General features: G+C 40.6%; 1 protein-coding gene across 1 annotated transcript in view; it reads left to right on the top strand.

Annotated features, from left to right (window-relative positions):
* SPAG17 (sperm associated antigen 17) overlaps positions 1-27,321 on the top strand; it is a 222,063-nt gene that overhangs the window by 51,365 nt on the left and 143,377 nt on the right. The window contains 5 exon segments of the mRNA XM_036865025.1: positions 4,544-4,675; positions 18,130-18,316; positions 19,826-20,020; positions 21,750-21,931; positions 26,040-26,201. Of these exon segments, the coding sequence (XP_036720920.1) occupies positions 4,544-4,675; positions 18,130-18,316; positions 19,826-20,020; positions 21,750-21,931; positions 26,040-26,201 (858 nt within the window).

Below are 27,321 nucleotides of genomic sequence, written 5' to 3'. Positions count from 1 at the left end.
CTAGGCTAGTTCGGACTGAGCCAAGTTTATGGATTCTGTTCCTATTTGCTGAGGTCTTTACATATCCAAACCAATCCTAAGTCATTGACCCAAGAATAATGGGTTAAATGTGAAATCATATCTTATGCATTGTTACAGCTACTGTAACAAATACCATGGACCCTCAAGGAGGGCCCTGAAACCAAAAGACTTTTAGGAAAAATGGTGACTATATTTGGAGTTCCTGGAGGAAAAGCCTTTCCTCATCCCATCCCTCTCCCATCATCCTTCCCTTCTCTGCCCCACATAACCACACCTTTCCCTCTCCTCCACCACCTCTTTTCCCTGGTTTGTTCCAGGCAAGAGAAATGCAGATCCAAAATCTTTACCCTTCCTCAGAACTCACCTGGATTGAACATGCAGCAGGTTAAGCAACGATTCAAGCTGTTCCTTGTGCCTCGTTGTAAGCACACCAGGGAAGCCAGGCAGCAGACCTGCAGACCTCATGGAAGTCCTATCTATCTATCTATCTAACTATCTAACTATCTATCTATCTATCATCTATCTATTTATGTATCATGTATACACATACATATAGGTATGCATATGTGTTTATATGTCTGTATGTATACATGCACTTGTGCACACACATACATTTGGTCTTCATGGGAATCTGTGGAGGAGTTCTAAGTGTTTGTCCCAACCGATGCCGTGCTTACTACTAATGTGGGGAGGATCCACAGAGAGGAGGATGGAAGAGGGGAAGGGAGGGCATTAGTGTCTGTGGGTGGGCCTGATCCCCAGGCAAGGAAAGAATTTGGTTCATTTGGTGTATTTTTGTTGGATCAGATCATTAGATAGTAAATATGACATAAGTCTTTGAATCAGGTCAGTGATAAAGAGAGAAATGTTTTTATTTCTTAGTGTGCTCAGAATCACAAACTTCCGAACAGACAAAGGGCATCCACCCTCAAAATAAGATCTTTACAGTCGTGTCTTCCTGCCTCAGCTGCACTCTTAGATGCTAAATTTCCTCCTACACCAGTCTTTCCCAGAACTAAGCACCTCGGGTAGCTTGGCCTGGATGTCCCCCAGCCCTGGCAGGCCCCGAGGCCTGGCCTGAGTAGGTCCAGGAGACATGTACAGGCCTCGTCTGGGAACAGTTTTTCTCCATTTAATAAGTCTCATTTGCCCATAAGATGTATTTTTTAAGTTTCTGACTCATGCCAGGCTCATTTATTTGGTATTTTGGCTTGTTGAGTACCCAGGTTTTAACCCACTTAGGGCTGTTTTTCTGCCTAGTTCTGGAAACTTTGGGGTTTGTCTAATTACTCCTCAACCCTGATCAGCTCACAGCTCCCTTTTTCTCTTGTATCCCTCATCCTCCCAAGACCTACTGCCCTTGTCGGCTTGCCTCCCCAGCACACAGGCACACAGACACACACAGAGACACACAGATGCACAGACAGACACACAGAGACATACAGATACACAGACACACAGACACACAGATACACAGACACACAGACACACAGATACACAGACACATAGATACACACAGACACACAGAGATGTACAGATACACAGACACACACAGAGATGTAAAGATACACAGACACATAGATACACACAGACACACAGAGATGTACAGATACACAGACACACACAGAGATGTACAGATACACAGACACACACAGAGACACACACACATGGACTAGATACTGGACAAGTAACCCTTACAATGCTGGAAGGTTGAAGATTTGATTATTATCTCAGTTAATACGAGTAAGGCAAGGGAAGGGAAGCCTTTCTGGAATGTCACGTGAGAAGCTGCACTACCTCTTAAAATCTGTGTCTTCTGCAGATGATTTTTCTTCCCTCAAAGACATATCCTTCAAACAAAGGCCCTCTAAGGATTTGTTTTTCATCTGAGCCCAAACTACTGGCTGTTGACTGGCTGGAAGTGTGAACTAGGGGGTGTGAGAAGAAAGACTTTTCAGTAGAAATTCACTTATAAACATTTTTCTTTTTCTGCCTCTCCTGGAGATGACCCACATTCCATTAAAAAATTTCAGTCTAAGATGTTTTTCAGCAGAGACTTTCATTTACATTAATTATCCCAAGGATTCACATTACCATTCCCTTCGGGAGAAGCACAGAGAGAAAATGGCATGCGTGGCAGTCAAACCTCCTCCGAGCAACCTCCTCTGAGAAAGACAAGCGTGCCGGTTTCTGCCATTGCCACAGTGCCACGTGCAGCGCTGTGCCCTTCTCCGGGACTGTGGGCATCGGCACTGAGTCTGCCTCCGACTGGGCCGCCCTGGGCTGCTCAGGGAGGAGGGAGCGTCCTCCGGGCTCGCCCCGCCACTGCTCTTACTGGCTCTGTGTCCATGAGATCACGGGTGCCCAGCTATTCCTAATCTCCCCATTTCACAGTAGGGTATCATTCTTATTTTGAGGCTGTGCCAGATTTTTGTTTTAAACCCAGCTCTCTACGGACAGTTTTCGATTGACCAGAAATAACATTTATGGCCCGCAAAACACCTTTCTCTTGGGACATTTTGTTGTGCTTTGAGTACATTTTAACACAGTGAGGTAACATTCGTAGCCTAATAGGTACACAGGGATAGAAAACAACTCCAGAGACATCCCATCCATCACCGTGACGGCAGGCAGGCTTCACCCACACCACCCGAGACATAGGTAAATATTCTGTTTTCACAGGTCATCAGGAAAAGAGACCCAGTCCAGTGTTGACTTCCCTTCAACGCTGTCATTATATTTGTATCACAGGGAGACGCCCCATACTAGACTGCTGTGAGCTTCGAAACTCAAAACTGTGTATTTTGAACCAGATGTCACAGAGAAGCCTGATAGTCGACACACTGTTTAGCTGGTATTGAAAAATAACATTTCAAACCAAATACACCTACCCTTTGAGGCTGGATCCAATCGGACAGCTTTCATTTTATGTGTGACTGTCCGTCCCCTTAGGATTCCCTTCTCTCTTGAGTCTGGTCATCATTAAGTGGTGAGATTCTACAGGTGTACCCTTATGTTTTCCAGCTCCCAGAAATCATAGCCACCATGTCCCTTTCCCTAAATCGTGTTAGCAGGAGCAGAACTGCCATAAAAAGCAAAGAGCTCTGTTTCATGGAGGGTGTTTGCTTAGACACATGCAAAGCTTTCTGACATTTGGTTTGTTCCTTTGGTTTTTGGAAACGGCAGCTTTAAAGGAGTCCTTTCCCTGGCTTTTCCCTCCTGCGTTGCAATGCAGGAAACCCCGATGTGGTCTCGAGGCGGTCCGATTACATTTTGGCATATGATAATCCACAGGGCCATCTGCAGTTAGAAGCAAAATAGCCATCTCCCTTTCTTTCAGCTATTTCCCTTGGCAAAGTGAAAAGTCATAAGGAACCGGATTGGTCAGGAAAGCCCTAGACCAAGGGCTGGTATGAACCTCAGACAAGACGCAGCCGGATGAGATGCAGTGTGCGCCGTCATTATCTGAGACTGAGGCTGTGAAATTGACACCATATGCGCCCGGAGGAGTAATTGCACCAAGGGGGGAGAAAAGCAACATGTCAGGACATTTTAGTAACACCTAATTCATCCCGAGGCTATAAATAAATCTGATGCTTGCTTGAAAACAAAAGTCGAAAAACAGTTTGACTAGATTACTTTTGTGACAGTGCTTCTGGCCGAGGTGAACTTTATTAGGGAGACAACATGAAGAAAGAGAAATACATAACAACTTCTTACGGTATATTTTACATGATTTTATTTTTTATTTTTTTGCAGTAAATAAAGTGGTTCTAGGGCTCCAAGGAAAAGGGCCCAGATGTTAGAGAAGTTGTGTGAAATTCAGAGGAAACAAGCTGTAAAAAATGCAGTTATAAAACAGGCTGTCAGTGCCACACATCTGGACAATACAGCTGTATGTTCCTAGTGGCTGTCGTCACCCAAAGAAAACTCAGTAACCTTATTTCACCCCAATTAGGCTGCATACCAACAGGATCAACCTTAAATTGCAAGGGGGTGGGGGAGCAGCGTTCGCAGGGCACCTCTGTGTCAAACAGCTTTTATCTTTCATGTGAATTTGGTCACCAAGAAATGAAAGACTGCTAACATAGCCATTTCCATTTTTATAAAACCCTATTTAATTTATAGCGTCCTAAGAAGTCAGGGTTTGACAGTTTGGACTATTGGCTGTGCCAAACAACAGACTTTCTGTAGCATGAAACTGACCTACCGGTCATCCTAACACAGAGCTCCACCTGTCTTTCCTCCACCCATGTTTGGGAGTCTGAGTCTAGCACCATCATGGGAAGCACTTATTGGAAAAAGTTCATTTTCAGACAACCCAATCTACTTAGAGTAGAGGGTAAATGCCTCTCTTTATGGCATTGGGGCATTTTCCCCTAATTTTTTTGGCCCGCAATGAGGCACCTTTGCGGCAAGACAAATATTACAAAACTCAAAATACCATTTCATCTTTTCATCACTGGCAGACATGCCAAAGGTTATAAAATGCCACTTTCCTAATAATTGTGTTTCTTCATAGGTTTTAACGGCAGCAAAAGCAATTATGGACAGCGGAGAGAAATTCACCTTACCACTGATAGGGAAACTCTTGAAATTTCAGCTTCTCCAGGTTAAATTGAAGGACCAACAGCGACGGGAAAACGAGAAGAAGGTACTGGGAGGGCGATGGTGGGTTTTCTAAAGACGGCAAGGAGTGAGTGAACTGCAGCCAGGTTCTCTGGGGCACTTCCTCTCTCCGTAAGCCTGCCACGATGTGTTACCTAGCACATTTAACTGTTGCCTCAACTTTTTAGGGAAAAGCCTATCCAAAGAGCTGTTGGAGGAATTACATTTTCTCAAAGACAAACCCATTAAAAATAAGTGCTCCTATGCAGAAATGTGACAGTATCCCAGGGCATGTGGCTGAGGTTGTTTTTATGGTAGTCTATTTATATGTTAGGAACAAATTAGGGGACCAAAGGAGAGACACAGAGTCAGGAGAAGTAAATATAAAAAGGTGAGAAAACCCCACAAAGTTAGGGTCTAACTATTTTAAATATTTTACATGATATTCAATAGGAGTACCTATTAAAATAATGGGCTACATCTGCACCTTCCTAATAATCTAAATATTTCAGCAGCGCTCCATTACTTCTACTCCTATATTATATACCTGCTTATTTCTTCATGTGTAGATTTTTCGTTTAATTTGCCTATGGAAATCAATCTGTGTGTTTTCCAAAGATTTGTATTTTTTTTTTTTAAACATCTTTATTGAAGTATAATTGCCTTACAATGGTGTGTTAGCTTCTGCTTTATAACAAAGTTAATCAGTTATACATATACAATATGTTCCCATATCTCTTCCCTCTTGCATCTCCCTCCCTCCCACCCTCCCCATCAAAGATTTGTATTTTTCATCTGAAAAAATATTTTAAAATAGTTTTAGCAAAGTGATGCCAGTTTCAAGTCCATTTACTATTTAACCTTAGTCAAAATGAGAGATGTTTTTCTTATTTTCCAAATCATGCTGAAATATTTTTGGAAAGCCAAATGCTTCTGTATGTACATGTGTAATGTGTATGTGTGCGTGTGTATGTATGAAACGGATTTATAAGTAAATTGTTTCTTTATGCCTCTAAGTGGGAGAGGCAAAACCAAGTCATGGAAGAAGAAAGAGAAAAGTGAACATGTTCCAATAATACCTACTTCCCCTTTGTAAGAACCCCCCAAATCTGGCTTTCCTATTTGAATTGAACTCTTGACAGGGTAACTGTAGAAAAAAATAATAATGCCACCTTAAATTTGTAATATAGGGCTTTATGTTTTTCAAAGAGATTCCGCATTTAGCATCTTACTAGGGTGGTGTATATTGTCCCCAGAAAAATTCTACTTATTTGAAAATAGTTGATGGTATAGTTTTCCATCTATATGAAGCTCTTTCCAACGTATACAGGAGATTCATACCTTAAAAAATACTCAGGGACGTTAAGACTTGGCAGAAGAAAAATTGGAAAATTTGAAACTAGTATAGAAAGATCTTTTCTTGTCTTTTTAAAATTCAAATGTCACATGGGAATCTGAATTACAAAAAGTAGACTGTGAGTCCTGCAAAAATTCTTGCACCTTGTGTTTGCTTTGTGCTTTCCCACAGCACCTACAAATATACATAACACATTAAGAGTGTCAATTTCTTTGTTTGCCACCTGCTTTAAGTCGGTAATTGTTTGTAATAGGAGTAGGTTTTAGATTTCAGTTAACAAATTTTAAGTAACAATAAATGGAATATCCTGGCAACCGAGGAAACGTTTTTAAAACTAACAGTATAAAGATATTTCTGCACTGTTATTTTGCTCAGCATTTTTTTTTGAAATGTGAACAATATAATACAGTTATGAGATGCTGAAGATACGGAAATAATCTTTATTTGTTGAAAATTCAAGAGTCTTAAGGAATTGGGAGTTGAATTTTAGATTTATAAAAATAAAAAAGTAATAGATGCATAAGAGGACTCTTTGAGCAATTAAGAGCCAGCAATTACATAATCTAATTTGATGTCTTCATTAGATTGGGTTCCCAAAACACCAGCCCCAAATCTCTGAGTTGCAACCACACGAGTCAGTACTAAATAAATTGATGAAAACTGATTGGAAGGGAGAACTCTCCAGAAAAATATTCTCGGTAAAGGCAAGACTAAGGGAGTTGTTGGAGGGATGATATAATCTGTGTTCATTTCAACAACACTGCCCAGCAGGTCATTTGGAACAACGGAGGTTAATGCTTCTCAGCCAGGGAGTTTAGCAGAAAGCAAAATAAGTATAAAGTATGTAAAACTGACACCACGCTGTGGTTTAGAAAATGGAAAAAAAGGAAAGAGGACTTTACCCAATTTCTTCCTCTTTCTGAACCCCGGGTGAGATTCTGAGATTCCTGCACAGGGAGTGACTGTCTCTTCGGCTTTTTAACATCAACATGAGATATATGTGGTTGCTTTCTCTCAAATACTAGTTATATGTCTACATCTGTACAACCCAGAGTGTTTTGTATCTTCTCTGTTGAATTTTTGGAATTGAATTTTTAAAAATGAATGCTTGAAAAACATCCATAGCAGTAATTACAGAAAATACTAGGGTGACGGTGAGGACAAAAGCTACTAATATGAGTACGTCCTTGTCCTTTTAACCCAATGGAAAAAAATGTAATGTATACTACATATTTGATTCTGTTTTAACCATCAAAACTTTTCTTAAGAATATAGTTACAATAGCCAGATACAGTGAAAATATCATTATTTTAGATTCCACTAATTTTAATAATTTATAACACTTTAGTCCGGGCTATGCTTAACATTGCATTTGCTTTGTCCATGAAGAAAGTTTGCTGGATAATTAATATTATAAAAAATAACACAAGGAAGATATTTCTTAGAAGTACAGTTTAGAAGCCTTTAGCATATAAATTTCTGAGAGGCAAATCCCTGCCTCTAATTGTAATAAGTTGAATATATTTCAAAACTTTTATATATTCAGAAGCATCTTGTGGATTACTTCCAAATATACATATAGTGAAGAAAATACACTTTATTTCTCGAAATGTATTTCAGCATTTCAGAACTTCTGAATATGATTCTTTCATATAATTAATCCCGAATTAGATTTTATTATATCTTAAAATCTGAATGAGAGAGTGTTTTGTTTAGAAATAAGTTTTCCTTGTGCACATCATTATCTCAACATTTATTCTGCATTTTTAGTTATATCATTATCAATTTGTTGTTAATTCATTAACTTAACAAACATTTAGAGAAACAATGTATTGGGCACATATATTTTTGTAAGGTTCATTATAACTTTAAAATAAACTGCTTGGTTTCTATTCTGACCATGTTTTAATTTAGTCATTATCTGAATATTACAGTATTTTTCACATTTTTACTTCTTTTTAACTCCAACTTTTACGTTATATATTAATTATAAACATTTTTTAAAACCAAAACACTTCATTGTGAATCAAAATATTTAAAATATATTGAGAATTCAGCTAAAAGAAAACATTTAATCATCAAAAAATTAAAAATGGCTATAATACAAGCAAAGTTAACCCATTTAAATAATCAGCCAAACTAAATCTAGTCTGTGCCTCTGAGTTGAGTTCAGAACATTTGGATAGGTTTTAGGAAAAGATCCAAATATATTCTAACTGTGCTTTTAATTTGTGAATTCAAATAACCAGTCCATATTTTCTTGGATATTTTTAGCATATCTTTTATATAAAAGCAGAACAGTTCTTTCTCTTTCTGGCTTATCTACTTAGTACAAGTTGCCTTATTTTTCAATGTCCTAGAATTGAATAGATGGAAGACAGGCAGTAAAGAATATGGACAGATGGTATTGGTAAACTTTTCTTAAAACATCTCAAAATTAAAAGCACCTAAATTTGATCAGATATCATGATGAAGCCCAAACAACCCAGAGCCTGCTCCAAAGGACCGACAAAGAGAAATTAGGGTAAATTTCACAGACGTTTTCCAGCTTACTCCAGTTAAAACCCCGAAACACTGGAAACCAGCCAATGTAATGCCATTTTGTATGTGTGTTTTGTTTTAAAAGAAAGGCCATAGGGACATACCAGGAAATTACAGGCTGGTTAGTTTTGATTCAGTTGTGGTTAAAATCTTCAGAAACTATTCTAAGAAATCAAATAGAGGAAGAGCAGAAACTCAGTTTAGAGGGACCCGTGTGGTTTCAGGAAAGGAATAACTTGCCTCACTAACTGGATGGAATTCTTTGAGGCTGGATTATCGAAATGAGGATACTACCAACAAAACTGTTGGATCTGAAGAGCTACAAAATTCAACAATTCAGGGTAAATTATAACTGATTCCCTGGCTGGCTTATCTGTAAACTAGAGCAGTGCTTTCCTAATTGGGATGCTATTAATTAATGAAACCTTTTTACAGACTTCAGGAAAAATGTAAAGAAACACACACATTTAAAATAGAGCAGTATTTTTTTTTAAAGGAATTCCTTTATTTTTATTTACTTTTATTTATTTATTTATTTATTTTTGGCTGTGTTGGGTCTTCGTTTCTGTGCAAGGGCTTTCTCTAGTTGCGGCAAGCGGGGGCCACTCTTCATCGCGGTGCGCGGGTCTCTCACTATCGCAGCCTCTCTTGTTGCGGAGCACAGGCTCCAGACGCGCAGGCTCAGTAGTTGTGGCTCACGGGCCTAGTTGCTCCGCGGCATGTGGGATCTTCCCAGACCAGGGCTCGAACCCATGTCCCCTGCATTGGCAGGCAGATTCTCAACCACTGCGCCACCAGGGAAGCCCTAGAGCAGTATTTTGAAATACAAATAGCTACAGTTAACAGCAGCTAATAATAGTAATTAGCTACCATTATTGACTGCTTGCCACTATACTAAGCTCTTTACATATGCTTTAACATTTAATGTTTTAAATGACTTTATGAGTTACAGAGTATTATTCTCAATTTGCAGATGGGGAAACTGAGGGTGTGAAAAGCTAAGTAACTTTCCCAAGGCTAAATAGCTACTCAGGATTTAAATCCAGAACCGTCAGACTCTAAGATTATGTTCTTAACCACTGTACATACCCCTTCTGAGTGTGTCTCAATAATTACGCAAAACAGCACTCTTGGCTCACAATCAGTAGAGAACTTCCCAGGGACGCTTCTTTAAAGGAGCAAATGGCTTTGCTCAGTGGGATCTACCAACTCGCTAATTATATCACGTAATTCCATGTTGCATAAAACATCCTGAGGTTAAGCGGGGGGGACTCTTCAAAGAAAGGAACAAAGCCCACCAAAGACAAAGGCCACTGAGCTAACCAACCACCAATTCCCAAGGGAATCCTGACTTCTTGGCCAGTCCCAACCCCCTGCCCAGAAATGAGCTGGTCTCTGGGGGAATCTCTTAGAAAGAGACTTCCTGGGATTATTTCAAACATCCTTAGCCCTTCTCTCTGCCCTTCTGGATGTTGAAGTTGGATAGCATTGGCTGATCCGCTGCTAAAACCTCTAAATCACGTAGGATCGTGCGGGAGACAGACATCAGGTAGACATCAGACCCACCCCCTCACCACCACCACACACAGACAGGGCCATGTTCAGAGTCTGTGGATGAAGAATTGCACCCTGAAGATGGCAATGTGGCACCCCAGGACTTTGTGCAATCTTTAGATTGCATCATTTGGTCAAGTGAACCCAGTATATTCGTAGGCTTACGTTTTCTACACCTCAGCCACTCTCTAGAAAAGCAAGCTCCTAACTCAATCCCATATATTATATTTTCTATGTGGCAGGTAAGCAGGGAGGGGAAAGAAGTAGAAAATATAGAAAAGGAAAAACAAAATGTTCATAATGCCATAACCCTGTTATAACTAATGTTAACATTTTGGTATATTTCCTTTGTTTCTGTGGATTTCTTTACATAGCTGTAATCATTGTAAAAAGAAATTTTAATCCAGTTTTTTCAATTAAAATACACCATGATTTTTTCTCATTATCACAGCATCCACATCTATCGTTGTTATTGGCTAGGTGACATTCTATTGACTACCATACTTTTCTTAAAGTTCCTTTACTGTTGAACATTTCCATTATTTCTGTGTTGTTTCATAATAAACAATGTTGTGATGAACAACCTTACCATATACAATTCTTCATATTTTGGATAATTTCCTTAGCATACGTTTATAGAAATGGATTAATTGGGTCCTCAAATGTTCCACAACCTTTTCTTTCCAAAATAGGTTCTGGAACCATTTAGACCCAGTTCTCCATTAAAAAAGATAACAAATGACCCCCTGTTCAAATTAACTTTATATTAGCTTATTAAAGATGGAGGAGTTTCATGAAAACAAATCTCTTTAATATTGTTTAATCTATTGTCTCTCAAACTTACTTGACACCATACATTTCTTTTAGTCCATCTATTGTCCTCTCATCATCTGTGACCAATAGATTGTTTATGAGATAGAGTGATATCTTGAAAGAGAACTGAGTAGCACTCAGAAGATAGACCCTGTTTCTCATAAGTCACATAATAGTGGAGTGACTTAGTCATTTAACTGCCGTGACATCTTTTCTTATCTATATCCTTAATAATATTATTGTGGGAATCTTATGATAGAACATATATGAAACACAAAGTTATACACAAATATGTAGATGTGCTATTATCTATAAAAGTAAGAGGAAGTATAGGTATTTACCACCAGTTCCACTGACTTTTACCATTTACTTCCCTTTCACTGTGAAGAACAACAGAATGAATACCCATCGAGGTATTTGAATTTTGGTATTAAGAAGTAATTTAGAAATAAAATACAGTCTAAAATATTTTTGAAGCATCAAATAACTAGGTTGCCCAATTCCAGAGAGGGAGAATTTTGTATTTTTCCCTTTAAGAGGTGGGAATAACAAGATTAAGGATTCTAGGTAGGTGTCACGTTAATACTCAAGCGAGTGTGTGAAACCCTAATACATTTTTGTTTGTTGCTAAGACAAGAGCCCCACATCTGCTATGTAGCTTAACTGGTAAGAAACCTCCGTGCCTACCCAAAGCCTTCCCACAGGACGAGGAGGCATCCAGATGCTTTTGGTACACAGTGCATTTTAAAGAAAATGTACTCTGTAAGGAACTTGACTCTCCCTTCATATGCTGGGGAGCATGTGTTCCCCAAACACGGTAGAAAGAGGGGCCTGTTAGATACACACCTCCTAAATTTTTATCTCGAATTGGCAAGAGTTTCCTCTGAGTTCTTTCAGTTGTAAGTAGATGACCCTAAATGGGAACACGCATGTTATGCTACCCAAAAGCAAGAAAGGCAAAAGAGGTTGGTGTTGAACAAATTTTAGCTTATGATTTAGGAGGGGGCTCAGCAAACCTGGTTCACTTCTCCCCACTCCCGCCCTCAAATCCCAAGACGTAAACCCATAGAGGGGAGGGGCTTATTCAGAATGTGAGAGAAGAGAGGGAAAGGGAAGGAGATAGGAGGTGATTTTCCTGCAATTGGGACTTAGTAGAAAAGGATGGACCTTTTGACCAGAGTAGAATTCTAAGGGGCCAAGTAGTCAATCATTGTTCAGAAGCAGAGGAACAAAGGGACTGTCCTGGTTCAGCTCAGGTGTGGAGGTTGGGAGATACAGACTGGATACAGGAGAGGATTAGGGAGACCACCACTAGAGTCAGGCACAGGGGAGTAGTGGGGACTGGGTAAGGCAAAGAACATGTTCAGAAATTTACCAAGGACTTCTCTGCCTGCCCCTGGCACCCAGGAGGACCCAGGTGCTTCCATTTGCTTCTGTTCTCCACCATTTAGTGTCTCTGCACACCAGGAAATCGCATATATAGTCGCTATGAGAAATACTTTACATAGCAATACTTCTTGATATGCTACCAATTAAACATACATCCACTGTTAAATGGAAAATGCAGAACACTAGGTTATATAGAGACAACAATAACGATTACATTAAAATGATGCCTAAACATAATTTGAAAGAATGCATTTATAATAGCCTCTTCACTCATCTTCTCTGGATGGTGGAATTGTGATTTTTGTAAGTTCTCTATGTTTTTTTCCAATTTTTCAATAATGATTATTTTTAGAATTTAAAAACATACTTAAAGAAGTAAATCAGAATTTAGAAGTACTTTTTATTTTATTTTATTTTATTTAAAAAAAATTTTTTAACATCTTTATTGGAGTATAATTACTTTAAAATGGTGTGTTAGTTTCTGCTTTATAACAAAGTGAATCAGTAATACATATACATATGTTCCCATATCTCCTCCCTCTTGCGTCTCCCTCCCACCCTCCCTATCCCACCCCTCTAGGTGGTCACAAAGCACCGAGCTGATCTCCCTGTGTTATGCGGTTGCTTCCCACTAGCTATCTATTTTACGTTTGGTACTGTATACATGTCCATGCCACTCTCTCACTTCGTCCCAGCTTACCCTTCCCCCTCCCTGTGTCCTCAAGTCCATTCTCTAGTAGGTCTAGAAGTACTTTTTAAATGCTTTTGTGAAAGGAGGGAGATTGATATTGCTAATTTCAGTGTTACTGGAAATTAGTTTAAAAGATGCTTGTCTCCAGGGTACCAAGTGTGGCCTTGCTAAGGGAATACAAAAGCAAAAAGAAAGAGAGGGAAAGAGGGCACGGAGCAGAAAAAGGAGCTGAGGGAGGTGAAGCACACGGAGAAACAGAAGAGCATTCAGCTAGTATTATTCAGCCCTTGGAAAGATGGAGTAGAGAGAGGGCAGACAAGCATGGTAAAGAAGGTTGCGAGGACGTCGAAGGCTGAGATTACAGGAGAACCATGGAAATAAAATGAGTTTGAGGTTTGGAGTCACACCAACTTGTGTCTCTACCACAGCTGTGTGTTTGTGAGGGAAACTGTGGGTCTTAATTTATACAATGGGAATAAAATTACCGATTTGGCATGTTGCTTTGTGAGAACAAATTAAAGACGATGACGTCTGGAAAGCATGTATCACACTGTATAGCTGTGTCTCTGCTAAGTTACCACTTACTTTGAAATTTTGGTTGTGATCAGCCTTGCTTTCTCTAGGATCCTAAGAAACCTTACAGGAGAAAGGGCTCAGGAAGTTGCTTACCTTATAGAACCCCAATCTTTGCTAGAGAGACTCCAAAGGAATGAGAGCTATGTGTCTGCACAGGTCCTACACCCCACCTAGGAGACCCTGCAGGGCCAGAGGGCCCTTTTACTGCCTTACTGGGACACAAATGTCCCCTGCAGTCAGGAAATGTTTTTTGGAATGATGGAATATGAATGCATGTATAAAGGTGAATGAAATGAATGAAGGTGAACTTCACAATAATTTAATCTAAAACAGTTTCTTCTCTTCAGTTCTAAAGATCACCCTGAGATTTTATTTCAAATGATAGCTGTAGAAGTTTCTGGCAGATTTTTTTTGGCCAAGTTGGGACTTCTCTGTGGTGAGGCTAGCTGTCCACCTCACAGCTGCACAGGTGTTTTTCCCTCTAGTGGAATCACCATGATCCAAGGTGTGGCTGGGAGAGCGCCTGCTTGTACGAGTCTCACCGGTACCTCCGAGCTGATTGCAGTCAGGGGCACTGATCTGGGCTCTGGTTTCATTTTCAATGAACAATCTCAAAATTTCCAATAAGCTCTCCACGTTGGCAGAGAGTTCTACCATATTTCTTCAGTAAGCTTGCTCTCCCACTTTCTGAGATGACTCACATTATCTTCTCTAGTCAAACCTCCTACCTCATACCTGCCCATCTTGAGTTGATAACCTTGCCTCATCCTTCACTTGAAAACATTGAAACATTCCCCAAACACCATCAAGACCTCTCTCTTTCTTGCACCTACACCCAGCCACTCATCCCCTCTTTGCTCCTTTCATTAAACTGAGAAACTGCCTTTCTTCCTATCAAAGTCCAGTTATTGACACATTCTCTTCATCTTATCCCATCTTTTCTCCTCAAGGACTTTAGTCTCCCCCATGTTTTCAGTGTCCCCCTCTCTGCTGGATCATTCCATCAGCCTGCAAACACAATATCTCCTGAATTTACTTACATACATACATAGCTTGATGTTATACTCCCCTTCTGCCCACTCATCCACTGAACAATCTCAGATCCCAAGTTCCCCTTTACAAGCAAACGTCTTTTTTTTTTTTTTTCTTTTAAGGCTGTTCTCTTTTTCTTTTTTTTTTTTTGATGCATTTACATTAGTTTAGTTTTTTACTTTTTTATTGAAGTATAGTTGATTTACAATGTTGTGTTAATCTCTGCTATACAGCAAAGTGATTCAGTTATACATATATACATGCATTTTTAAATATTCTTTTCCAATATGGTTTATCAAAAGATATTGCATCTAGTTCCCTGTGCTATACAGTAGGACCTTGTTGTTTATCCATTCTCTATATAATAGCTCACCTCTGCTAACCCCAAACTCCCACTCCCTCCCTCCCCCACCCCCTCCCCCTTGGCAACAACAAGTCTGTTCTCTATGTCCATGAGTCTGTTTCTGTTTCATAGATAGGTTCATTTGTGCCATATTTTAGAGTCCACATATAAGTGATATCATACGGTATTTGTCTTTCTCTTTCTGACTTACATTACTTAGCATGATAATCTCTAGGTCCATCCATACTGCAAATGGCATTATTTCGTTCTTTCTTATGGTTGAGTAGTATTCCACTGTATATATGCACCACATCTTCTTTATCCATTCATCTGTTGATGGACATTTAGGTTGTTTCCATGTCTTGGCTATTGTGCATAGTGCTCACAAGGAAACTTCTTGAAACCGTTGTCCACACAAGTGGTTGCCCAACTGTTCCTGCCTCTGTGTTCACTACCTCCACACTCCACCATAACTGCTCCCATAATGTCGCCTATAACTCCCCATACTTTTCAGTCCCTTGGTTCTCTAGCTGCATACTCTGTAATTTTTCCTACCTTCTAAGTCACTTCTCTCTTTTACCCACATCCCCTCCTATACCCAGTTGGTAAGTATTGGAGTTTCCAGCATGATCCCAGGTTCAATTCTCATATTTCTTGAGACCTCTTTCCCCAGGGGGTCTAATCTCTTCCTGTACAGTTAACTACTATCTCTATGTTACCCACACCTGAATTTGTAACTCCAGCCACATCTCTCTTCTGAGAGGAGAACATGTGTATTCAATTGTCTCCTTGTCATCTCAGGAGCATCTTGGATTTAACAAGATCTTTCTGAATAGTCCGCCCACCTTAAGTAAACATTATTTCTCACCCCAATGCTTCTGTCTCTGTGAGTGGCGCCATCAACCAACTTGTTATTCAAACTAAATCCAGAGCATTATCTTTGTTGCCTCCTCCTTCATTCCTTGTCTCTAATCTTTCAACCCCTGTAATTTCAGCATCCACAATAGATCTTAAATCCATCTACATTTCTCCACTCTACCAACACTTTAAACTGAGTTACTGTTAGGTCTTATCTGGACTATTACTAGAGTTTCCTTACCGGTCTTCTGGTTTCCTGTCTTGCAAAATCACAGTAGTCCTCCATTTAAACCCTTTATGGTCTTTCCAGTGCACTTTTAATAAAATATAAACTTGTGAACCAGCCCCCACCAAAGCCCTGGATGACCTGGCCCATGCCCTGCCTTCCCCGCCTCATCCTGGCCACTCTCTCCCTTGCCCACTATTCTCCTGCTATACTCACCTCCTTTCAGTTCCCTGCGCATACCCATCTCCTTTATAACTCAGGGCCTCTGGCACACACTTCACCTTTCCCCTGCTTCTCACATGGACGCTCCTCATCCTTGAGGTCTTCACTCAAACGTCACTCCCTCAGAGGCCTTCCATCACCAGCTTACTAGCGAGTGGTGAATTGTGTGTCTATTACTACATTGGGTTTTATCCTTCATAAAATTCATGAAAATTTTCAATCATACTTTTGTTTCTCTGTTCATATGCTTTTATCTCTTTCTTCCCCAGTAGAGTAGGAACTCAAGGGGATAGAGCTCAACCCTATTTTTTTTTCACGTCTTTATTGGAGTGTAATTACTTTACAATGTTGTGTTAGTTTCTGCTGTGCAACAAAGTGAATCAGCTATATGTATACATATATCCCCATATCCCCTCCCTCCTGAGCCTCCCTCCCACCCTCCCTACTCCACCCCTCTAGGTGGTCACAAGACATCGAGTTGATCTCCCTGTGCTCTGCAGCAGCTTCCCACTAGCCATCCATTTTACATTTGGTAATGTATATATGTCAATGCTACTGTCTCACTTCATCCCAGCTTCCCCTTTCCCCAGTGTGTCCTCAAGTCCGTTCTCTACGTCTGCATCTTTATTCCTGCCCTGCCACTAGGTTCATCAGTACCGTTTTTTGAGATTCCATATATATGCATTAGCATATGCCAACCCTATTTTTATGGGCCAATTTGTATCTGGTGCAGAGAGAAACACTGGGGCTTTTCATACCTCTGTACTTTCCCTTGTGCTTTCCTTGCTGCCTCTATCCAAGGCTATTAGTGACATCTGCAGCCTCCACTGATATTTCCCTCTGTTGAGGAGCAGGTGGTGGGGAGGTCGAGTTTCCCCACCACTGGAGCCACAGGTGCCAGGCATGCACGGAGGGTCCATGGGCACCTCTGATGCTTCCTCCGGGTGCTACAGCTAAACTGGGTTTGGGACTTCCCTGGCAGTCCAGTGGTTAAGACCCCACGCTTCTACTGCAGGGGGCATGGGTTCGATCCCTGGTCAAGGAACAAAGATCCCACATGCCACGCGGAGTGGTGAAAAAGATTAAAAAAAAAAAACAACAACTGGGTTCTCTGGAACCGTCAACATCCAGAAGCCACGTACAGGAGGCAGATGCTTCTCTCCCCTCCTGTGCTACCTTCTGTTAGCTGGGTGCCAAAGCAATATATCTTCTACTTTCCTTGTCTCTAACGTCTTAGGACTGAGTTCTTCAAATTTGGTTTCACGACCTCAGGAAAATACAGAACCCTCAATGTTGCTACAGTAATTTAGTTTAGTTATTTTTGTGCCCAACTTTGTTGAACATGGGAAAAATAAATAACATAAGCATATTCTGGATCTTCTGTATGGTCCAATACTACCACGTCATTTCAATGAACTCAACCTATATGTATTTATAACACATGAATGGAAAGTGTAATTACATTATGACGTAATGTACAAAGGTTTTGGCAATTGTTTGAAAGGAAAACCTTTGTTAGACACAGATAGAGACCCCAGGGTTAGGCTACTTGATAAACTTAAGTCCCTGCCATCACAATGTACTCAGAACCCACCACTCTCCCTGCCAGCCACTAACTGAGGTTGTTTATTAGGCCAAGGGGGGCTCCTTTAAGATGAATTCCCTTCCAGAAAGATGTGTGTGTGTGACAGTCTCCTAGCATCCACCCCTCTCGTCTCTGTGCTTGATGTGCCTTCTCACAGCTTAGGCTCAACCTGGAATCTCCACTATCCTGGCTTGAAGAATGAATCAGTGAGTAAAGGAGTGATTGAATGAAATAAAGATTTAATTTACCTGACAGTAGAAAAGCCATTGCCTGCTCACTGTATGGTTTAATCAAAAGTATTCTGTCTTTCCAGGTGATAGAAGACAGATTTAAGGTAGAAAAGGATAAAGGGAAAGCAAAATCTCCCAAGGAGAAAAAGTCCCCAGTGGCCAAGGTTGCCAAAGGAAAGGGAAAGGACCAGCCTGAGGCAAACACAGCAGTAAAAAAGACCACCCAGTTAGTAAGAAGGGGAGAAGAGGATGACACCAAACATTACATTGGTCAGTAAGATGCTCCTTTCACTTCTTGCCTGATGACCTACAAACTTGAAAATTCATCATTCCAAACACTATGCTTAATCTTCCCCAGCCTTTTCACCTTTCTAAAAGCATAAATCCTATACTCCCCATGACACCCTAATAGAAAAATATTTCTATTTGCAATACATTTTTGTTTTCAGCCAATATTTCTTTAGCATGTGTCTTTCTATAGGCACATTTTCATAGTGCAGATAAAAGATGAATTAACTAGCTGACTGTGCCACCGAGGAGCTTACTATCTTGTTGGGAACATTTGAGAAAGTCAGAAACACTTATAAGGCAAAGTAAAAAGTGATTATTGTCACGAGTGTAATACAGTGGTAATAAAATCAGACCTGTTAACTTGTGACTCAGAGCACGTGTCTTCCTGACCTCAGCTTCTCCCACCGTCTGTCCTAGATAGAACAACCAGAATTTTCTTTCATTTAGATTATTCATATAAAAAAATGATTTGACTTGGGCAGCTATGAGTAATTCATTGCCACCTTCCCATGAACCCAAGTGGAGCTGCTGTTTTTTATTTGCATCGTATTTAAATGAGATGGCACCTCTTCACATCCTTTGACAGTTTGACTCCCCTAATATATCTCTGCTCTAAACCCACTAGACATAGAAGCAATTATATTATGGATTCCGTGAGCAGTATCAATACTGATTTGTTTTAGTGGCTGAAGAAAAATCACTGCTTGAAGATAAAAAGTTTGTGCATCTGTTGCTCTATTTTTAAATTGATCTTGATGAACCATTGTGAGACATCATGTTTTTGTGTACCATCTAGTATTGATATTAAAGTACAACAATTATTGTCACCCCCCAGTATCTCACATTCTAATATAAACTCATGTTTTGACACTTATAGAACAGTATAGCCAGGACAAAATCGAGGAGAAAAATTTTAGGAAAGTGAGCAATATATATTTTTTAATTTGAATACAATAAATATATAGTTGCTACATAACCCATACTCAGCATGCACACCTATTGGCATAAACACACAGAATGCTTTGGTAGGGAGTTTGTTCATAGTCAATATTTCCCTCTTCTGTAAACACCTCTGCATATAAAATACCACAAAGCTGCAGCTACTTGTAATTCAGGAGTAAAGCCAGATGTTGCTCAAAAGAGATTAGAACCAAGAAAAATTACAGCCTAGACTTTTTTTTTTTTTTTTAGAAAAACCCAAGCACACATTTTCCATGACGACAGGCCCTCTGTATGTTTGTCCTCCTATTACGCCTATGTCTCATTTGCAAAAGTGATTTAATATTTTGTAAAATGGCCGCAGCCTTCTTACTGGAAGGGCAATAATGAAAACCAGTCAACATGACTGCATTCCAGCCAACCGGACTGCTTTTGGCAAGCCCGAGGGATGACAAACGCATGCATAATGTATAGAGCCATTGAACTGGCTGAGTGCAACCTGTTCTCTTTTAAAATGACGGCTGCTCTTCTCTACGGTATTTTGAACAGACGATGAGCCAGATGACGGTGCCCAGCATTACATTATAGTTGTGGGCTTCAACAATCCTCAGTTATTAGCGATCATGACTGAGCTGGGCATTCCCATAAGCAGCGTGATTAAAATATCATCAGAGAATTATGAACCTCTGCAGACACACCTGGCAGCAGTTAGCCAGCAGCAGGAAAGTTTTCTTCAGCCAGAAGGTATGCAGTCTGCTACACAACTTACTGAATCCTTCAATATTACCCACTGTCCTTAAGGTACAAATACAATTTTCTGCCCAAACCATAGTCATACAATACATACATTATTAAATCCTTTCGAGACTTTGAGTTGCTATTTATGCCACTTGCACTAGCCAGGTGTTGTAAATTTTGCAAATTCAAATCATACCCTGTGTTTCTATCCCTGTGTAGCCACAGAGAACATAGACTTGGTTATCCAACTATATTTCTCAGGAACTTTGCTCTATAACTTTTACCTAAAGCGTGAATGGGATGGACCATCTGTAGATAATCTATTCTGCCAGAAGCCACAGTCACCAAATGGCCCAAGGGAGGTCATAGCCTTGGATTCTTGCTCAGCTTTGCTACTGGCTTATTCTGATAAATCAGAGGGGACGCTTATCTTCCAGGCCTTAGACCAGGAAGCTGTGGGATGAAGTCCCAACTACACTACTATTCAGCCACTACACTACTATTCAGACCTCAGGGTCTTCATCTAAGGGAATCGTACTAGACTCCCTCTGTGGGATGGGAACAAAGTCTACTGTCTACTTCAGATAGTAAAATTAGGATGCAGTATAAGCCTGTGTGACCTGGAAGTCCAAGCTCTTTTTGCCATATGCTATTGTGCTTTTTTGTCATTTATTAGTAATATCCTTTCACAGGGCTTTGTAACTTATACAGCCGCATCTGGATTTCTATAACACAACATTTTTTAAGTTGCTGTTCCAGGTTAGAAATGGCTACCCCTGATAATAATAATAGCTACCATTTATTGGGCACAGGCCTTGGGACTAGCCTCAATGCTAAGGGCTTCAAGTGTGTTGATTCATGTAGTTTCCATGACAACCCTCGGAAGTATGTTTTATTATTTCCATTTTACCAAAAACGACCCTGTCTAGAGGCAGCTATTATGTAAAAGAGTTGAGATTCAAACCTAGCTATTTCTATCTCAAAGGCTAGTTGTAACATTCAATAACTTATTATTGAAGCCAGTGAGAAAATGCTGCATAAGCTCCATAGTCTTTATGTTAAAAATATTTAATATATAAAAATAAAATCATAGAAAAAGAGACTTTACAGTAGAATAGTGAGATCTTAGTAGTAGAACCTATTTAGTTACAGATGGAAAAACCAAACCATGTCAGACAAATTGTCAAGTGTAACTTTATGGAAAACTGTCATTATTTTATACAGTCAGAGCACAAATGCCCAGAGAAGCCAGTAACTATTTCAATGTGACCAAAAGTTAACTGAAGCAGAAATCATGGATCCAGTCTGTTTTTACCCACGTGGGAAGGAGAACTGGATCAACTGCATTTCTAACCAGTTATGCAGCAAACAAATGCTAAAATAGTCAAAAAGTGATCTGGCAGAAAAACTGCTCCTATATAGATACAATCTCAGAGTGATGGAAGTATTGACCGTATTTAGCTCCCCAAATGTGTGACCTTATAATCTTTCTGGGCCTCAACTATAAAATAAAGGGGTGGAAAAAGCTCATAGTTAATAACAATTTCAGGAGTAAAATCCTCTGATATTTAGCTATATAGTCTAGGTCCAAACACTTCCCAAAATTACATTTCTTTATTTGCATTTTCTGGTACTGTACAGACATCGTGCAATGCATATGACTCACCACAAACACTTAAAGTGGGAAGAAATTCGACATTCTCATTTTGTAGTATAAACATGTTGCTCTTATTAGATATAGAAGCTGAAAAATTGAAGAAAGAGAATGACATAAAAGAACTTGAAATCTTCTGGAAGTACTTGGAACCAATCCTGAATAATGAGAAACCGGAAACAAATCTCTTTGATGTCGCTCGGCTTGAATACATAGTCAAGGCTGACAAGTTTCCTTCCTACTGGTCGGACAGCGAGATGTTGGTTAGTACACGCATTAATGAGAGTGACTAGTTTGAACATGTGACACTGTGGTTCCATTTACTCCATTCATTCATTCCACAGATATTTATTAATCACTGTCTACAGAGAAGGCTTTGTGTTAGGTTCCTTTATCTCCAAGACAGTGATCACATTGAACGTCCCATAATGGCTATAGCCTGATTCTTCAGCTTTTAGTGTATGAATTAATGATAAAGGAATAAGATGAGATGAAGATAAAGGATGGTAGTTATTTTATTTGGTGACGTGGCTTTGCTTCATACCTTAACAATGTTCTAGGCAACAGAGTCTTAATATACATTAATTGTGAAGATAGTAAATTTTACAGTTTGTCAAATTACATTGTCTTTTTTTTTTATGTATCAGTTCAAAACATTGTTCTTCTAGGCCCTTGCTTTTATTGCCAAAATTGTATTTTTCATGTATTTTCCCAGCAAGGTCTATCTTAATAGAATGACTTGATCCCAGCCCAACAGTTAGCAGACATTTCCTGAGAGTATTTATTGGCCCCTGCTATTGAGGTGCTCCCAGAGAGGCAAGACCAAAACCGTGAAACAGAGAGGCAGTGTTCAAAGTGCCACGCACCTATGTGTTATGTGAAACACGCTCTAAGTTTCCTGTTAATCCAGAAAAAGAAGACATGGGATGCTTTGAAAAGTAACAAATGCTAAATACATGAGGGTGTTTTTAAAAAGAACATTGAGTAACTATTTATCATTGTTGGGGAAGTTATCCAGGCATTCCTGTTGTAAAAAAAAAAAAAAAGAAACCTCTCAGCTCTCTTTCTGGTTGACCCCCTGTCCCAACAAACAGGGGCCCAGGAGTGTTGAATCCCTTGCAGGGTGATATATATCAGCATTAAAGGGAATTGAACCGAAAGCAGAGTCTTGGAGATGGACCACACCAAGTGTGCCGTGAAGGGAGCCGGGAAAAGCAGGGTGGAGGAGGGGGATAGGTGTCTGTGGGCAATGACTGTGGGTAGCTGCCAAACAAACAACCAAACCTGGCTGTGTAAGAGGAGGAGAACGACACCAAAGCCGGGAGCAGTTTCCGAGCCAAAGGGTAGGCTGCCCACGGCCATGGATTGGAGCGTGGACAGTTCTCACTATGAGAGTCCCTGATTCTGTTACCTTGAAATGGAGGTGCACCGGGTGAAGTAAGTGAAAACACTGAGGAGGGAAGCCTAGATCTGGACCTTGAAGGATGGGCAGGATTTGAATTAGTAGCAATGGAGAGATCAGTTTGAGTTACAAAGACTGTCAACATAAGGCGTTAGAGGTCACCACATAGAAACAGAACACTTAAGTCTGATACCTTGGCAATAGTAAGAATAAATATAAGCCTTGACCTATATGTGGAAGCAACGCTGAACATAGAAAAGCTGTGGCTGAAGGCAGAGCTTGTTGTAGGCAAAACCGGTTACTGTGGACTCCCTTTGCTTTGTGTCGTCCCACTCCTTCATCTAGATACCTTCCTCTTTCCTGCTTTGTCTTTCACTCCCCTGCCTCTAAACCTGAGCTCAGAAAAGAGTCCATCTGTCCTCTACTACTTCGTGTTAAGTTGGGCCGTGTTTCTCTATCCCAGAGATACTGGCATACCAGGTACCGTCATACCATGACTATTCCATCCTATTTATTGGAATTCCAGATTATGCCCAGCAAACGTGAGATATGTTTGAGAAAGAGGTCATATCCCTGGGATCCTGAAACACCATCTGAAAGACAGCTTTCTACTCTTGCTCTATAATAGACCAGCTCTTCTCCCGAGAACATAAAAATCTATGCCTAACTTAAAAACCCACATCCACAAATTTAAGTTTTGTGGAAACAGTCCTCCTCTCATTTGGGCCAAGTTCTGGCCACATACCTTGTAAAGAACTTATATGCAATTTTGGTTCAATAAGGCCTAGGAGATCCCAGCCATACAGATCTGGAATCCTAATTCAGAGGAGGCAATACCAAGAGTCTTCTAAGGCAACCTCAAACCAAGAACCTTTTGCTCCTGCTCTAACTAGGGCTGCCTTCCATGTGTCTTATTTACTCCCCAGGCATAGACTGAGAAGAGCTGATGTGCATTGAGCCCAAGGTAGAAGACATTCTGTTGCATCATCAGTACATAGATGTGAACAGCAAGGCACACAATTGCAGCTCCAAAAGACCCAGCACCATTCCCAGCATCCTGTTTCTTATTCCAGTGTTAACAACTTAGTGTTCATCAGAAGATTTTAATCCCTCCATTTTTAAAGACAATAAATGTGACTATATTTTCCTTTTTAAAAATAGAGAGTGGAAGAGTTTAAATGGCAATTAAAGTTCATAAATTTCATGTTGAAAAAAATAGTATCAGCTTCGTTGAAATACTGACTTCAGAACTAGAGGATTAATGTCTAGGGTCTCTAGTTGGGCCATGAAGGTAACTGAGGAATGAGACCATTTAGCTATGCTGCCCAACTGAACACACCGATCTTCTATCGGTCACTTTGCAAATATTTATTGAACATCTCCTTCACGCCAGGGCTGCAGTCTGGGTCCAACTGCAGTAGACTTTTTGGCCAAGGCATGCCTCTGTAAGGTATGGTTTGTGAGTGAACAGCCCAGCACGGAGGATGACGGGGAAAGAAAGCCTTGAAAGTGATTCAGTAATAGACTTGGGTTACAGAAGAAAAGGCCATTGGATTTAATATTGAAGGTCAAAATTCATTTTAAACTTGGGATTACTTACGAAATATAAAAGTAATAAACCTATTTCTAATGCCAGTAGCCTAAATACATGGTGTAGATACATGGTGTCGCACTCTCCACTATATCTGTAAGTCGATAATGGCCTCATATCCGAGCCAGGAGCCAGCCAAGTATTCGTAGTCCTTCTTCCTCTCTGGAAGAAGGAAAGCATTAGTACCCTTGGCTGCAGGCAGGCAAGCTGTATTTCTGCTGAACCCAGGTAACGAAAGCTTTATATCAAATAAATGCCCATCAAGAAGTGCTAACCACCTATGAACGACATCTGCGACATCTCAAGTTAAGCCCTTGGTTGCTGAAATAATTTTCTGGCTTTTCACATGCGAGTTGCTATTTGATTTAAAAAGACATTAGCTAGTTACCCTAAGAGATAATAGGGCAGAAGTTTTTACTATATTTCTTATAAATACGAACAAACCAAAAGGTGTTTATATGCCAGAATGTGGGCAAAGAATATCAGCTTGAAGCTTAACTGAAGAATTCTCAGTCTTAGAGGGGACTCGTGAAGTCCAGACTGACAGCTGTGCTGTGAGGATGGGCGAGGTTTGGCACTTGCCTGGTCTCACGCCAGACTGTGATTCACTGGCTCCCACCAGGTGCTTTCTCGCCCTACCTTACCGCTGCGGCTCGGACATAGGAGGAGCCTATTTAGTCCTTCTTTGCTTTCAAGCAGACACACCTAGTGATAACAGTGCTTTTCCACTTCTGGAAATGAAAGCCTAGGTAATAGAAGTATCTGATCCATAACCCGCTTGCCAGATCATAAAACTTGTGGGTATTATAGTAGTACTAGTCTATCAGGATGTCTTAGGGGTTTTTTTTTCCCTAAAGGTAGCACAGGTGAGGAAAGGAAGAAATCCTGATTGCACACATACTGCAGTGGACTTGTGGGGATGGTGCGCAAAGCCGAGAGGGTGATTTCCATTGCGATTCTTGTGTCTGTCGCCAAGCAAGAGCTCATCCCCAGCTTGTCTTGGGCTGAGGATATGGAAATTACCTATCTCATGAGTTGCTTTAGGAATGGAGATACCTAGAAAATAGGCCACATTGCTGAAATGAATGAATAGGGCACTTTTCACCTCGTTGAAGCATTAATTAGGCTCTTAACAATACTAGGCAGCCATAGGCCCTCCAAAGGGAACAGTCTCATTGTGGTGAACGAGAAGGGCCCGAAGGGTTCAGCAAATGAAGACTTGGTCTCCATGACTGGGATTCAGTGGTTTGGGGACCAGCTGGGGAAGGGCTTCCCTGTAAAAAGTGATAGGTTTGGCTATAAGGGAGATATAAATCATGCATCTGATTCCAACAATATGAAACTAAGGACTAATTGTCATGAATTCTCTCACCTGTAGCTGGAATTGGGCACCAACATTTTTGAAAATATTGCCTGTTTGATGTACGACAGCCTGGATTGGAAAAGGCAGCACCAGCACTATTTGGAAAACATGCAGCTTATTAACGTCCCACAGGTGGTTAGTGAGAAACCTGTCTTAGAAGCTACGTTGACTTCTGAGGTAGGCATATGCTAGAATGTCTTTAGTTGGCCGAATGATTTGCTGAACAACTTAATTTTCACGTTTATAAAACATGAAGAAAAAAAATCACATAAATACTGGTAGCAAGGGAACACTGCCTGCTGGGATTTAATGGGTGAGGGTGGGATCCAGGCCCCCAGGCACAGCATTAAAGGGCATCCATGTGATGGGGGCTTTATGAAACCCCCAACTACCTGCCACACACAGAGGGGATGATAGAACCCACTTTTCAGCCATGGAGCAATAAATAACATCTGGAACAAGGAGGGCTACTGATAAGTTAATCACCATGTTATTTTAGCACCTACCGTGTGCTGGCACTGTAGCAGGTGCTGGCGATACTGTAATGAACAAGACCCATCCTCTCTCCTCCTCATTGTGGTTAACCTTTAAAGGGGAATGGCAGTCAAGTCAAAGGTGGTTTCAATTTAGCATGATGAGCGCTGTGAGGACAGTCAACTGAGCTTGCAGGAGAAGCTATAAATACGGCACCTAACCTGCTCCTGAGCAGAGTAGGATGGAGAGACGGGAGTCGGGAAGATGTTAGCAGGCAGGGTAAGTAATGTGCTGAAGGCTGAGGATGAATTGCCTGGGCAAAACCTGACTGGGGAGAGGGACAGAGTGTTATTCTCAAGAAGGGGGGTGGGGTAGGGCAAAGACGTACAAAGACATGGAGGTCAAAGAAAAGAAGTATTGCGTCCAGGACCACACCACGGTGTAGGGCAGTGCTCTCAGGTCATACATGCAAAGTGGAGAGCAGCAACACGAGCTGGAAAGGCGGGAGCCAGAATGTTCTTTGGTGCTGAGCTCAAGAGTTTCGGTTTTATCCTGAAGGTTGTGGGAGAACCATTGAAGGCTTCTTAGAGGCATGATTCTGTGTCACCCCGGGGTGACACACAAGAGAAGAGAGATGCCCCATCTTCCCATCTCTTTCCTGGCAATTTCTCAGTGGGCTCTGTTAGGAAAAACTGAAAAGTGTCCATACATTAACCTCTTCCTTCCTCAGACAAAACCCATTTATTTGATCCTAATATTAGCAAATGATTTTGTGGTGTGAACATAATCATACAATCTCAGATCCCGGAATCCCGTCAGAGTC

This window comes from Balaenoptera musculus, chromosome 1 (genome assembly GCF_009873245.2).
Source record: "Balaenoptera musculus isolate JJ_BM4_2016_0621 chromosome 1, mBalMus1.pri.v3, whole genome shotgun sequence".
Lineage (NCBI taxonomy): Eukaryota > Metazoa > Chordata > Mammalia > Artiodactyla > Balaenopteridae > Balaenoptera > Balaenoptera musculus.
Note: the sequence above shows the minus strand (reverse complement) of the source record. Positions and strands in the feature narration are given on the sequence as shown.